Source organism: Neoarius graeffei, chromosome 19 (assembly GCF_027579695.1).
Source record: "Neoarius graeffei isolate fNeoGra1 chromosome 19, fNeoGra1.pri, whole genome shotgun sequence".
Lineage (NCBI taxonomy): Eukaryota > Metazoa > Chordata > Actinopteri > Siluriformes > Ariidae > Neoarius > Neoarius graeffei.
In genome coordinates this window covers 52,709,528-52,723,767 of record NC_083587.1, presented here as the reverse complement: position 1 = coordinate 52,723,767, position 14,240 = coordinate 52,709,528, and the positions used below count along the sequence as shown (strand labels likewise).

At 43.7% G+C, this 14,240-nt stretch overlaps 2 protein-coding genes across 2 annotated transcripts in view; one reads left to right on the top strand and one right to left on the bottom strand.

The window, feature by feature from the left end:
- nmt2 (N-myristoyltransferase 2) overlaps positions 1–6,692 on the top strand; it is a 31,333-nt gene extending 24,641 nt beyond the window's left edge. Inside the window, exons 9-12 of the mRNA XM_060900267.1 lie at positions 140–310; positions 448–615; positions 2,752–2,889; positions 5,984–6,692. Of these exons, the coding sequence (XP_060756250.1) occupies positions 140–310; positions 448–615; positions 2,752–2,889; positions 5,984–6,004 (498 nt within the window). The 3' untranslated portion in view covers positions 6,005–6,692. The remainder of the gene's footprint in view (positions 1–139; positions 311–447; positions 616–2,751; positions 2,890–5,983) is intronic.
- Positions 6,693–7,289: 597 nt separating this feature from the next.
- On the bottom strand, positions 7,290–8,869 carry rpp38 (ribonuclease P/MRP 38 subunit). Its single transcript, XM_060900940.1, has one exon. It carries the CDS (start codon positions 8,701–8,703, stop codon positions 7,741–7,743), a length of 963 nt encoding a protein of 320 aa, XP_060756923.1. The 5' UTR covers positions 8,704–8,869; the 3' UTR covers positions 7,290–7,740.
- Between the last annotated feature and the right edge of the window lie 5,371 nt (positions 8,870–14,240).

Genomic DNA, 14,240 nt, shown 5'->3' with positions numbered 1-14,240 from the left:
TGGGCGAAAAGATCGGATTTGAGTCACTTCAGCCTGCAGTGTGAACGTAGCCTAAGGTGTTGGAAAATGTTCTTCAGTTTCTTTGAGCAGAAGAAATGCATGTTTCTGAAGCCTTCTTGCTCCTTTTGTTGTACCATAGAGCACGCGCACTCCTGGGTTGAGGCCGATGGCGGCTGGTGATGTGCAGCAGGTGACTGCGCTGCTGCAGAAATACCTGAGCCAGTTCCACCTGCGGCCCGTCATGGGGGAGGACGAGGTGCAGCACTGGTTCCTCCCGCAGGAGAACATCATCGACACATACGTGGTGGAGGTACAGTGTGTTCATATGCTTCTGCAAACCCCAGCTACTGTTTTTTAGTTTAGCTTTAACGTAACTATTTATTTGAGCGTTTTGTGTGTCCTCCTCCTTTGCTGAATTTTGTACCCTTTCGTTGTCTTCGTGTTCAGGGTTCTGGTGGCACGTTGACCGACTTCATCAGTTTCTACACGCTGCCATCTACAGTGATGCACCACCCGCTGCACAAAAGCCTAAAGGCAGCTTACTCTTTCTACAACGTGCACACAGAGACACCGCTGATGGATCTGATGAACGATGCACTCATCCTTGCAAAACTGGTAGGTCTGTGGTTTCCATGCAACAGTACGGAGTTAATAAGTACACAGTTAACCGAAATAGCGTGATGGCGATTCATAAGGGATGAGGTACCTTTAGGTGAACATCTCGTACTGTATAGAAATTCAGGGTTTTTTCTAGAAAAATTTAGTATGAGGGCGCTCACCATGGCGAGGGAGCGAAGCGGGGGGGGGGAGATGGTGCCGGTTGCCCCCCCGCCATGCAAAGCCTTTGAAAAATGGTCCAATGGGACATTCTGAGGTTATCTGAGAGGGAAATTGTAACAAATTGTCTGTCAACATTGAAAAAGAAAGAAGTAATCTTCTTCTGCCCCAGACAGTCTTTGGCTTTCTTCCGCTTCGTGCCGCGGGACGACATCTTTAAATGCCCAAGTGTCAACAAAAACAACTCGCGAACTACCTCTGTCAAAAGCTCCCGCGCCCGGGGGCGTCGTGGCTCAGGTGGATAAGGCGCCATACCATAAATCCGGGGACCTGGGTTCGATTCCAACCCGAGGTCATTTCCCGATCCCTCCCCGTCTCTCTCCCCCGCTCATTTCCTGTCTCTACACTGTCCTATCCAATAAAGGTGAAAAAAGCCCCAAAAAAAATCTTTAAAAAAAAAAAAAGCTCCCGCACCGGTGGGTGAAAGGTCATTCAGTCTCGAGAACTCTCGCTCTACAAGTCAGCTGACCTTGTATGTAACCCATGTCAAATCTCGCGAGAGCAGCCGTGACAAGTAAACAACTAAACAACATGGCGCCTCAGTCTGGAAAACGCCAATTCGGATTGTTTTTGCACCGTCTGGCGGTGTATCTACTATGATTGGAATATTTTTGGAGCAATTATAACGTATTTGATGATCAGACACATTGTCACGTAGTGTTGCTGGGATGTTTTCACGGAGTCGGTAAGGGGGCGCATGCCGAGAGTAAGAGGGCGCAGCGCCCCTGTTCCCCCGTTTAGACAAAAGCCTGGAAATTTATATTAAATTATAGGAAAGTCCACACCAAGGTGGTCTGTTGCAGCCTGGTTTATAGTTGATGTAGGATTTTGTGTGCACATGCAGAAATAGTGGTTATGCGAGTATCATTATTCACACACTCGCTATGCATCTGATGTACATTTGCAGTCAGAAGTTTACATACACATCATGGACAAGAATGTTAAGTCAGTATTGGACTTTCAGTCATTGCTTTGAATTGTTCTTTTTCTGGGGCAGAATGATTTTGGACAACATGCATCTGTAAAGGGGGGGAAATCCCCAGTAATTTGATGCACACAATTTTATTCTGGGTTTTCTGAATTCAACAAAAGGTCATAATTATCTATATAGCATACACTACCATTCAAAAGTTTGGGGTCACTTTGAAATTTCCTTATTTTTGAAAGAAAAGCACTGTTCTTTTCAATGAAGATCACTTTAAACTAATCAGAAATCCACTCTATACATTGCTAATGTGGTAAATGACTATTCTAGCTGCAAATGTCTGGTTTTTGGTGCAATATCTCCATAGGTGTATAGAGGCCCATTTCCAGCAACTCTCACTCCAGTGTTCTAATGGTACAATGTGTTTGCTCATTGCCTCAGAAGGCTAATGGATGATTAGAAAACCCTTGTACAATCATGTTAGCACAGCTGAAAACAGTTGAGCTCTTTAGAGAAGCTATAAAACTGACCTTCCTTTGAGCAGATTGAGTTTCTGGAGCATCACATTTGTGGGCTCGATTAAATGCTCAAAATGGCCAGAAAAATGTCTCGACTATATTTTCTATTCATTTTACAACTTATGGTGGTAAATAAAAGTGTGACTTTTCATGGAAAACACAAAATTGTCTGGGTGACCCCAAACTTTTGAACGGTAGTGTAAAGTACCATGCAAAAATCTGGGGACACTTACTTTTTAAATACTATTACCAAAAAAAAGGATACTTTGATTGAATTGACACATTCTGGCTTAACCATAAACACCCCATAAGCAGGGTGTACTTCCTGTGTTTTTGAGACAGGAGCCCAGTCTGTGGAAAGAAAGGACCAGTGTGTACCATTAACACTATTTTTGGTTACTTTTTTTTTTTTTTTTTCTCCCAGCTGTGTAACAAATCGCCTGGCTGATTCTGATCATCTTTTTATTACAGAAAGGCTTTGATGTTTTTAATGCTCTGGATTTGATGGAGAATAAGACTTTCTTGGAAAAGCTCAAGTTCGGAATTGGAGACGGGAACCTTCAGTATTACCTTTACAACTGGAAATGTCCTGGCATGGAGCCTGAGAGGGTAAGCACAACGCAATGAACTTACACAAATATCCATCTGAGGCTGGATAGTATGACAGTACGTTATAGATGGACTGCAGTATACTGTAATAATGTATAGTGATGCGCGTCTTTCAGAATGTGAGGTGTCTGTGTTTATAACTCTGTCATTACACTGTATCAACAAATTTGAGTATTATATTTTTGTACAAATCATCTTCCTTATTAAATACTTGCATCCAGGCTTGTTGTACTCGAGTCCAACTCTTGCTCTAATTTTAAGGACTGATGACTCGGACTCGTGTTTTAACTGCATTAGGACTTGAAAAATGGAGACGAGGACTTGGGGGGGGGGGGGGGGGGGGTTGGGTAACATGCCATAATTTGGCAAAAGATACTTATCTCATCTCATTATCTGTAGCCGCTTTATCCTTCTACAGGGTCACAGGCAAGCTGGATCCTATCCCAGCTGACTACGGGCGAAAGGCGGGGTACACCCTGGACAAGTCGCCAGGTCATCACAGGGCTGACACATAGACACAGACAACCATTCACACTCACATTCACACCTACGCTCAATTTAGAGTCACCAGTTAACCTAACCTGCATGTCTTTGGACTGTGGGGGAAACCGGAGCACCCGGAGGAAACCCACGCGGACACGGGGAGAACATGCAAACTCCACACAGAAAGGCCCTCGCCGGCCATGGGGCTTGAACCCGGACCTTCTTGCTGTGAGGCGACAGCGCTAACCACTACACCACCGTGCCGTCCAAAAGATACTTTAATTTTGTACTAATTTTGTGTAAGTGTGTCACACTTGCGTGCCTTGTCGCGTGCATCAGATAGATTCTCGGGCACGCTGCAGACAGCGCACACCTGTAAACGACTCGCACCTGCACAGGATTAAGGCACAAACAGCATGCCTGTATAAAAACTTGGAAAACATACTTTGAGAAGTATTGAGTTGCATTGCTCACACATTAGCGAACCTTATTTCCTTGTTTGGTTTCCTGATCCCTGATTTCCCTGTTTCTCGTCTTTGATTCTGCCGAGTCTACGATAGCCTGTTTGTGCCTCGCTCGACCTATCGCCTGTTTTACGATTTTGCCTGCCATTCTGGATTGTTTTTACCCGTCTTCACTTGTATTAATACACACACCTTCTGCACTTACATCCGTCTCCCAACCATCTCTGGCCGAATACTTCGCACTCCCTGACAGAGAGGAGCACATTCACCTGTTCATACGTCATGCTCAGGATGTTAATGGTGCTAAAACAGCCACCGTCAAATGGTGCAGTTGGAGTGGTGGACTCGACTCGGACTCTACTCGAATTTTTTTTTTTTTAAATGACTTGGACTTGAACACTGGGGACTCGAGACTGGAGTCGGATTCGAGGTTTAGTGACTCGACTACAACACTGCTTACATCTTTGTAGTTGTTCCAAAATCTGAGCTTCTAGTTTTTCATAGCATGACTCTGCTAAACAAAAGCACACTAATTCATTCATCTTTTTTAAATGCTAATTTTTACATTGGCACACTGCTGCGTCAAGTACAGCATAACGTTTACCAAAACTATATTAGGTCCCGTCACACTTATTCGGAATTAGCAGGAATCAAGCAGAACCAGCCGGAATGAAAAAAATTTTCAAAATTCGTGCCACGTTCAGGCGGGAATTTCAAACTGACCAACATTCTTACAGCTTTGTAAGAATGCCGTTCGAATACTTATGTGCTTCGAACCCGCCTCGAATGATTCTTGCACATTCCGGGTGTATTAGCTTTCGAATGCGGTTCAAATGTAGTTGGAACACAGTAGGAATACCTAGAATGCTGTAAGAATATTAAGAATGAACTTCGAATGCCGTACGAGTGCGGTTCGATTGCTGCCCGAATACCACCCGAAGTCTGGTCAGAAGGTGCCTCAAATGCAGTCAGAACGCTTCCGGAATAGCCGCCGCATATGCTTCGAACGTCTAAGAATTCAAAGAGAATGTAGCTCGAATACTTAGAATGTACTTCAAATATCCCAGAATATACGAAGAATTTTCATTCTGGCTCATTCGAGGGACATTCTGGCAGGATTTGAAGTGGCTTGCCATTTCGAATGCTGTTGGAACGCCGTAAGAATATTTAGAATGAAGTTAAAATACACTTTTGATATTCCTCTTCGAATGCACCTCGAATGTTTTGAGCATGAGCAAAACATTCGGGCCAGCCACAAGAATGGGCCCAAATGTTTGGAATGCAGTCAGAATTTTTAGAATGCACTTCGAATATCCCGGAATATAAGAAGAATTTTCATTCCGACGGCATTCCGGCTCATTCCGCCTCTAGTGTGACTACCCTATTAGAGTTAACATGAGTAAGGATTTCCCTTTTGTGGCCTTTGGGGTCATTTGAAAATTCTTTTTACGTTTTATAAAAACATGAAAATGACCATTCATCTGTCGGGACAGGGATCAGCTAGTTACTGTCACCAGTTACTTTTCAGACACTAATACAGACAGTGGGGGGAATTAAAACGAACTAAACATCTCATCTCATTATCTCTAGCCGCTTTATCCTGTTCTACAGGGTCGCAGGCAAGCTGGAGCCTATCCCAGCTGACTACGGGCGAAAGGCGGGGTACACCCTGGACAAGTCGCCAGGTCATCACAGGGCTGACACACAGACAACCATTCACACTCACATTCACACCTACGGTCAATTTAGAGTCACCAGTTAACCTAACCTGCATGTCTTTGGACTGTGGGGGAAACCGGAGCACCCGGAGGAAACCCACGCGGACACGGGGAGAACATGCAAACTCCGCACAGAAAGGCCCTCGCCGGCCCCGGGGCTCGAACCAGGACCTTCTTGCTGTGAGGCGACAGTGCTAACCACTACACCACCATGCCGCCCCCGAACTAAACATTGCATATCTAAATGCACTTAAACACTTTGAGGGGTTGGTTTTTGTTTTTTTTGCTTGCTTGTTTTAAAATAACATTAATTTGCTATTGAATGTATGTTTTTGTTTTTTCTGAAATGACATTCTGAAGATTTTATCGTACCGGACTTATTTATGAAGGAGGTGCATCGCTCACTCACTCCTCTCCCCTTTCTTTCAGGTTGGCCTCGTGCTCCAGTAACCAGCTGCTACATTCAGGTCCATGGGACACGAGCAGTAGTTAAAACAAACCATGAAGATCCATTCAGTGAATGAGTTCCATCGTGCAGCTCTTTTAGGTCTCATTTTTGTTATGAGAGATTCTCTCGTTAATTTTTCCTCGCTAAATATCGGCAGAATGTGAAAAGCTTCAGACTGACTTCTTACTGTAAACCCAATTTTCTTTCCTCAAGACATGCATCAAATACTAATGTTTTTTTTTTTTTTTTAATGCACATAAATGACAGACAAGGGCACGTCTCTCAGATGATCGGTCAACTCCTTCAAACCCTTTTTCCTTTATTTTGTTCCGAATCAGTGTGAAAGAACTAGATCCTGTATAGTTAATATGCGATATTTATTACGTGTTGTGGTTTACAAAGGGGCTGAGAAACGGAGCAGGGTCACATCCAAAGTCTTTACCATGGAACTCTGCTGGGGTTCCGGCTCTCAGTTGGGTTTTGCTGCATACTTTTTTTTTTCCCTCCTCTCCGAAGCACACGTTCTTAGGGCTTGGATGCTCTAGCGTGCATTTTTAAGATGATTTATCTTGCGTTTAGGCCATGAGTGTGTGCAAACCTAGAAGAATGTGAAGCCTCATTTTAAATTTTGTTCATGCCTCTCAGTGTTTAGTCTTTTATTTCAAACAATTCTGATATTTAGAATTGTATTTAAGTATATATATATATATATATATATATAGTATCTGTCAATCATAAAGATGAAAGTTCAGTGATGCATTTGCTGGCACGCCTTGGGAATTTTCACACAAGCACAAAAGCAGACGAGACGAACAATCACATGCACATCGTCGCTTTGATGATGGCGCAGTCTTTCTAGCTCAGCTTTCCCTGTGCTTCAGCTGAAAAATTGCTCATTACTTGATTTATAATCGCTGTTATATGGGACTTTAAAAAAAAAAAAAAAGGTTTTTTTATACAGTAGAAAATGCTTTTGTGTTCCTGCTTCTCTTGTAATTGACAAATGTATCAGTGTCTACACGCCTTTAAAGCACATCCAGATTACAATCTTAAAGAACTAGACAATAATCTCACATTTTACATCGGACGCTTATTCTCAAATCCAGGTTATTTTTGCGTGTGCGTGCGTGCAGTCCTGAAGCTTGCTGTATGAACAGAGCATGTGTTCGTTTGGCAATTTTTTTTTTCTCCCCCTCTCCTTCCTCTTCATGAGTCACCCAAAGTACTTGCCTTATTTACGAGGTCTTTTTTTAAAATACCTGATGTAGTTTTGAAATGACGCTCAGCTTTCTCTGAAGATTTTTATTAAACTCCATTGCAGGTCGTGTGAACTTCAAATGAACTTTAAACAAAAAAAAAAGTTGTACCAGCACCATGTCAAACACGGTGGCCACCCAAATATCTGATTGTTAAAGATACATCAATGAATACCAGCATGGATATTTGAATAAGAATAAAATCATCTGAACCTGTAACAACTCTCTCGTTCACTCATTCATTCTCAAAACAAGCTTGTGTGGTGTTTTGTATGGTATGGTAAGAAAGTGATGAGTGGCGAGGACTGTGGTTTCCTCAGGTGTCCATGCTCATGTTCTCGGTTCTGTTCTTAACTTAATTGGACTTTTGTACACGCTCAGGTCTCATGTTTTTGTGATGTCATGAAAATGTCTAAAGGGAATAAGGTGATATTAATCCAAAGAGGCCAAGAGTTGAAACATGTTCAGGTTTGGTGACCTGATCATTTCTGCTTTGCTTTCTTTATCTTGGGCTTCCGGATTTTTGAAGGATTTGGGATGATCCTCTTGACTTGAAGAGGTTGCAGTGAAGGAACCTGATCCTTCTGAACATCAGGGGAATCCTCACGTTTTCTTTTTCTCACCCTCCAGGATTCCTCGGTTTTTTCTGACACTTGAACTACTTCCGGTTCAGACGCACGTGTCCCTGCAGGTATCCAAGCCACGTTTTGGGGCGGCACTTTGGGCGCGAGGGCTGCGATCATATCCGCGAACGCGCCGCTTTGGCGTTTGAAACCGAGAGCGAGCACGCTGCTGAGACCAAGTGATGACGCAAGACTCGTGCTCAGACTCGGGACCTGGCACGCGGGAACCGAGCGGGTTTGGCTCAGTGGGATGAGGTGACTCGTCATGTGGAGGGGTTGCACCGAATCACACACCAGCACCAGGCCGAGCTCGTTCTTCTCCAAGCCTTTAGTCACCTCGTTGATGCCGATGGCGAGCTCGTTTCTCAAGTGTTTATCAGTCCAGCCTCGCTCTTGTGATTCCTGAATCGGTTCATTGGTGTCCACTGAATCTGAGCCGCCTCGCTTTTGTGATTCCTGAATCGGTTCATTGGTGTCCACTGAATCTGAACCGCGTCGCTTTTGTGATTCCTGAATCGGTTCATTGATGTCCATTGAATCTGAACCGCGTCGCTTTTGTGATTCCTGAATCGGTTCATTGGTGTCCACCGAATCCGAATTTCCTTTCTTGGCCTTTCTTCTGCTTCTCCACTTGCGAACAACTTTCCCGTGTTGTTTCCGGAGACCGAGCGAATCGAGTTTCTCCGTCACCGTTTTCAGGATCAACCGCGCGTTCCCACTTTCTAACGACTTCCACTTTACGTCGTACGGGTTGTTAAGGACCGCTTTCACCAGCAGCGCTTTCTTTTTCTCCTTCTTCGTGGCTTTCTTGGATGTAGCCATCCTGCTCTCGGGAGATAAATCCCTTTTGTTTTAAATTAATATAGTTTCTAAAAAACTGTCGCAGCGAGAGCTTTATTCCTCCGTCGGGTCTTAAAATATCGCGCCGACCCTGTTTTCTGTAAAGCTGCAGCCTGAGGCGGCCATATTTGTTTTTGTGCTCTTCTTCGTCGCATTAACCTTGAGGTGTAAACAGTTTGGAGTATAATTCATAGCGACGCCTGCTGTTCAGGAAGCGTAACGCAGCTTAATACACAGCATGAAATCAAGTGTTTGGTCTGTGAAGGTTCTCAGTCATCCAGGTCATGGTAAACTGTGGGTGGTAAAAGAGAGCAACTGGACTTGCTTGAAGATTCTTGAAGACGTTTCACCTCTCATCCGAAAGGCTTCTTCAGTTCTCTGACTAATAGGGAGTATCGGGTATTTATCCTCTCATGGATGAAAAGCAATCCTAAAGGCCTCTGCATGCTCTTGCGACAAGGCTTTCGCAGATAGCTTTTCGCAGACAGTTGTAATTTATCGTTGAGCGGGGAGTAATAGGTGTGCGCGATGTTATTCACCGCCACAACGCAAGGGGGCGCGAAGTTGCGAAATCGCTAGGAGTAGTTGGTGGGTGTGGTTAGTGGAGTGTTTATCCTCCGGTTACTGATTAATGACTAGAACTGGAGTCGTATAGATGTACGTACTTCCTCGATCAACCGCTCTTCGTGCTGCTCCATCTTCGCTCGTGTTTTTAAAAATGGCGGTCGTGAAAACAAACCAAACCGGGAAAGTAGGGAAGCGGAAGTGCGTGTACAGCGGATGTAGAGTGGACCAATCAGAGCCCTCTTGTCTGCGACGCTGTCTGTGAGGCTGTCTGCGGTGGTCACAATTTTTGGGAGGTGCGCGCAGATGGCGTCTGCGAAGGGGGGGGCGTCGCAGACGCCATCTGCGACGCCATCTGCGAGGACTGGGTTGTCAGCATAAATTGGCCTTGAGGTGTCATTGAGTCATCCTGTTGGTGTGGGTCACTGGGGGCTGGGTGTGAACGGCCTAGAGAGTCATTGGGGTGATCAATGGATTGGTGGTTCTCTCTGTCCTCCTGTGAGTCACTGAAAACAGCTGGGTTTTGGTGTGCCAAGGACTGTATTGTAGGTGGCTGATAAATATCTTAGACCACCACCTCTGTTCAGCGATGGCCGTTCCAGGTTGACAAAAATGGCTTCTTTAACTCCTCGCTCATACCAGCGATCCTCTCTGGCTAAAATGCGTACGTTGCAATCCTGAAACGAGTGTCCTTTGTTGTTAAGATGAAGATACAGTGGTGCTTGAAAGTTTGTGAACCCTTTAGAATTGTCTATATTTCTGCATAAATATGACCTAAAACATCATCAGATTTTCACACAAGCCCTAAAAGTAGATAAAGAGAACCCAGTTAAACAAATGAGACAAAAATATTATACTTGGTCATTTATTTATTGAGGAAAATGATCCAATATTACATATCTGAGTGGCAAAAGTATGTGAACCTTTGCTTTCAGTATCTGGTGTGACCCCCTTGTGCAGCAATAACTGCAACTAGACGTTTGCGGTAACTGTTGATCAGTCCTGCACACCGGCTTGGAGGAATTTTAGCCCATTCCTCTGTACAGAACAGCTTCAACTCTGGGATGTTGGTGGGTTTCCTCACATGAACTGCTCGCTTCAGGTCCTTCCACAACATTTCGGTTGGATTAAGGTCAGGACTTTGACTTGGCCATTCCAAAACATTAACTTTATTCTTCTTTAACCATTCTTTGGTAGAACGACTTGTGTGCTTAGGGTCGTTGTCTTGCTGCATGACCCACCTTCTCTTGAGATTCAGTTCATGGACAGATGTCCTTACATTTTCCTTTAGAATTCGCTGGCATAATTCAGAACTCATCATTCCATCAATGATGGCAAGCCTTCCTGGCCCAGATGCAGCACCATGATGCACCACCACCGTGTTTCACAGATGGGATAAGGTTCTTATGCTGGAATGCAGTGTTTTCCATTCTCCAAATATAACCCTTCTCATTTAAACCAAAAAGTTCTATTTTGGTCTCATCTGTCCACAAAACATTTTTCCAATTGCCTTCTGGCTTGTCCATGTGATCTTTAGCAAACTGCAGACGAGCAGCAATGTTCATTTTGGAGAGGAGTGGCTTTCTCCTTGCAACCCTGCCATGCACACCATTGTTGTTCAGTGTTCTCCTGATGGTGGACTCATGAACATTAACATTAGCCAATGTGAGAGAGGCCTTCAGTTGCTTAGAAGTTACCCTGGGGTCCTTTGTGACCTCGCCGACTATTACATGCCTTGCTCTTGGAGTGATCTTTGTTGGTCTTGAATTTCCTCCATTTGTACACAATCTGTCTGACTGTGGATTGGTGGAGTCCAAACTCTTTAGAGATGGTTTTGTAACCTTTTCCAAGCTGATGAGCATCAACAACGCTTTTTCTGAGGTCCTCAGAAATCTCCTTTGTTCGTGCCATGATACGGTACACTTCCACAAACATGCATTGCGAAGATCAGACTTTGATAGATCCCTGTTCTTTAAATAAAACAGGGTGCCCACTCACACCTGATTGTCATCCCATTGATTGAAAACACCTGACTAATTTCACCTTCAAATTAACTGCTAATCCCACAGGTTCACATACTTTTGCCACTCACAGATTTGTAATATTGGATCATTTTCCTCAATAAATAAATGACCAAGTATAATATTTTTGTCTCATTTGTTTAACTGGGTTCTCTTTATCTACTTTTAGGGCTTGTGTGAAAATCTGATGATGTTTTAGGTCATATTTATGCAGAAATACAGAAAATTCTAAAGGGTTCACAAACTTTCAAGCACCACTGTAGACAGCAGAGTCCTGGCCTGAGGAACTGGCTCTCCTGTGTTGAGCCATACGCCTGTGACGCGGTTGTTTTGTTTCCCCAATATATGAGTCCGTGCATTCCTCACTGCACTGAATTGCATACATTATATTGGGGGAAACTCGTATATTGGGGAAACAAAACAACCTCTTCACAGGCGCATGGCTCAAGACAGGAGAGCCAGTTCCTCAGGCCAGGACTCTGTTGTCTATCTTCATCTTAACAAAGGACACTTGTTTCAGGATTGCAACGTACGCATTTTAGCCAGAGAGGATCGTTGGTATGAGCGAGGAGTTAAAGAAGCCATTTTTGTCAACCTGGAACGGCCATCGCTGAACAGAGGTGGTGGTCTAAGACAGCGTTTCTCAACCTTTTTTCGGTCACGGTACCCTTCATAAGTATGCAAATTCTCAAGGCACCCCCATATAAAATATACACAGTCATGCTGACCCCGGCAGTGACATGGGAAAGGGGGCCGTGAGACAAATTTTGATGATGCATGAGGCGGCAATGATCTGCATTAGTGTAACTATTGTTTTTTGGAATTTTAATTCATTTTATTTATTTCAATGTTCGAATATATAATTTTTTGACGGCACCCCGGTTGAGAAAGGCTGGTCTAAGACATAATTTATCAGCCACCTACAATGCAGTCCTTGGCACACTAAAACCCAGCTGTTTTCAGTGACTCACAGGAAGACAGAGAGAACCAACAATCCATTGATCACCCCAACGACTCTCGAGGCCGTTCACACCCAGCCCCCAGTGACCCACACCAACAGGATGACTCGACGACACCTGAGGATTGCTTTTCATCCATGAGAGGATAAATACCTGATACTCCCTATTATACCCTGTCCATACTAGGGATTTTTTACTGATACGAAACTACTTTCATACCGCAACACCTGTTCAGACTAGCAACTATACCGGTACTGTAGCGGTATAACTGTATCGGTACGAAACCTACAAATGTATGGGTTTCGTACCGGTACTGTAGCGCTTCGCTGTAGTGTGGACAGATGAAGCGGCTCTGTATCGATACAAATATAATGCGCATGCGCAAGGTCACACACCTCAATCGATGTCTTCGCTGAATAAAATAGTGAAGAATGGAGATTCGTTTGTTTCTTTCTCAACTGCCTCGCGCGTTTTATACAATTCGACTGAATAAATGACCACCAGAAATACAGACTGTACATTGACAACAAAAAGCACACACACGTTGTTTCATCCACCATATTCTCGGAAGGAAGTTATTCGGTAACCACGGAAACATTTCGCGCACGCGCATTTCAACTACCGTGAAAGAAAACCGCAAACATTTCTCGCTAGTGTGGACAGATGCACTAAACTGTACTGGTATACTTTGTATCGATACAGTTATACCACTTTCGTACCGGTATAAGTGTGAACACAGCATTAGTCAGACAGAACTGAAGAAGCCTTTCGGATGAGAGGTGAAACGTCTTCAAGAATCTTCAAGCAAGTCCAGTTGCTCTCTTTTACCACCTACAGAAATCAGGTGCTGCTGTTGTAACCCACTTGGACAGTTATTAAACGATTGACATTTGAACTGCACTTGTTCATTGCTGTTTGACTCAAATCAGTGTCACATAAAGGAAATTCGATATGTTTTAATGAACGAATGCTACACAAATGTAACTGCTTTTATATGTAATATTAATAAAAATCATTATATTGCCCTGAAATCCACTTTTTTAATCATTATGGAGTTTGTGAATTCATATTTCCTGATTATTTTTTTGTTAGCACAAATCCGGATCGAGCACTGCTGAGCTCGATCTGGGCTTGAGGTGAACCATGTTTGGTTGACTTGGCCAGTTCCTTTCTGCACACTCACTCATACATTCACACCTATGGGCCACCTAGTTAACTTAATTGTATGTCTTTGGACTGTGGACCCAGTGGAAACCCACACAGACACGGGGAGAACATGCAAACTCGACACAGAAAGGCCCCTGTCAGCTACTGGGCTCAAACCCAGAACCTTCTTGCTGTGATGCGACAGTGCTAACTGCTATACCATCGTGCCATCCAGCCCTTACAGGTATTTGAACTTACAACCCCGATTCCAAAAAAGTTGGGACAAAGAACAAATTGTAAATAAAAACGGAATGCAATAATTTAAAAATCTCAAAAACTGATATTGTATTCACAGTAGAACGTAGACAACATATCAAATGTCGAAAGTGAGACATTTTGAAATTTCATGCCAAATATTGGCTCATTTGAAATTTCATGACAGCAACACATCTCAAAAAAGTTGGGACAGGGGCAATAAGAGGCTGGAAAAGTTAAAGGTACAAAAAAGGAACAGCTGGAGGACCAAATTGCAACTCATTAGGTCAATTGGCAATAGGTCATTAACATGGCTGGGTATAAAAAGAGCATCTTGGAGTGGCAGCGGCTCTCAGAAGTAAAGATGGGAAGAGGATCACCAATCCCCCTAATTCTGCACCGACAAATAGTTGAGCAATATCAGAAAGGAGTTCGACAGTGTAAAATTGCAAAGAGTTTGAACATATCATCATCTACAGTGCATAATATCATCAAAAGATTCAGAGAATCTGGAAGAACCTCTGTGCGTAAGGGTCAAGGCCGGAAAACCGTACTGGGTGCCCGTGATCTTCAG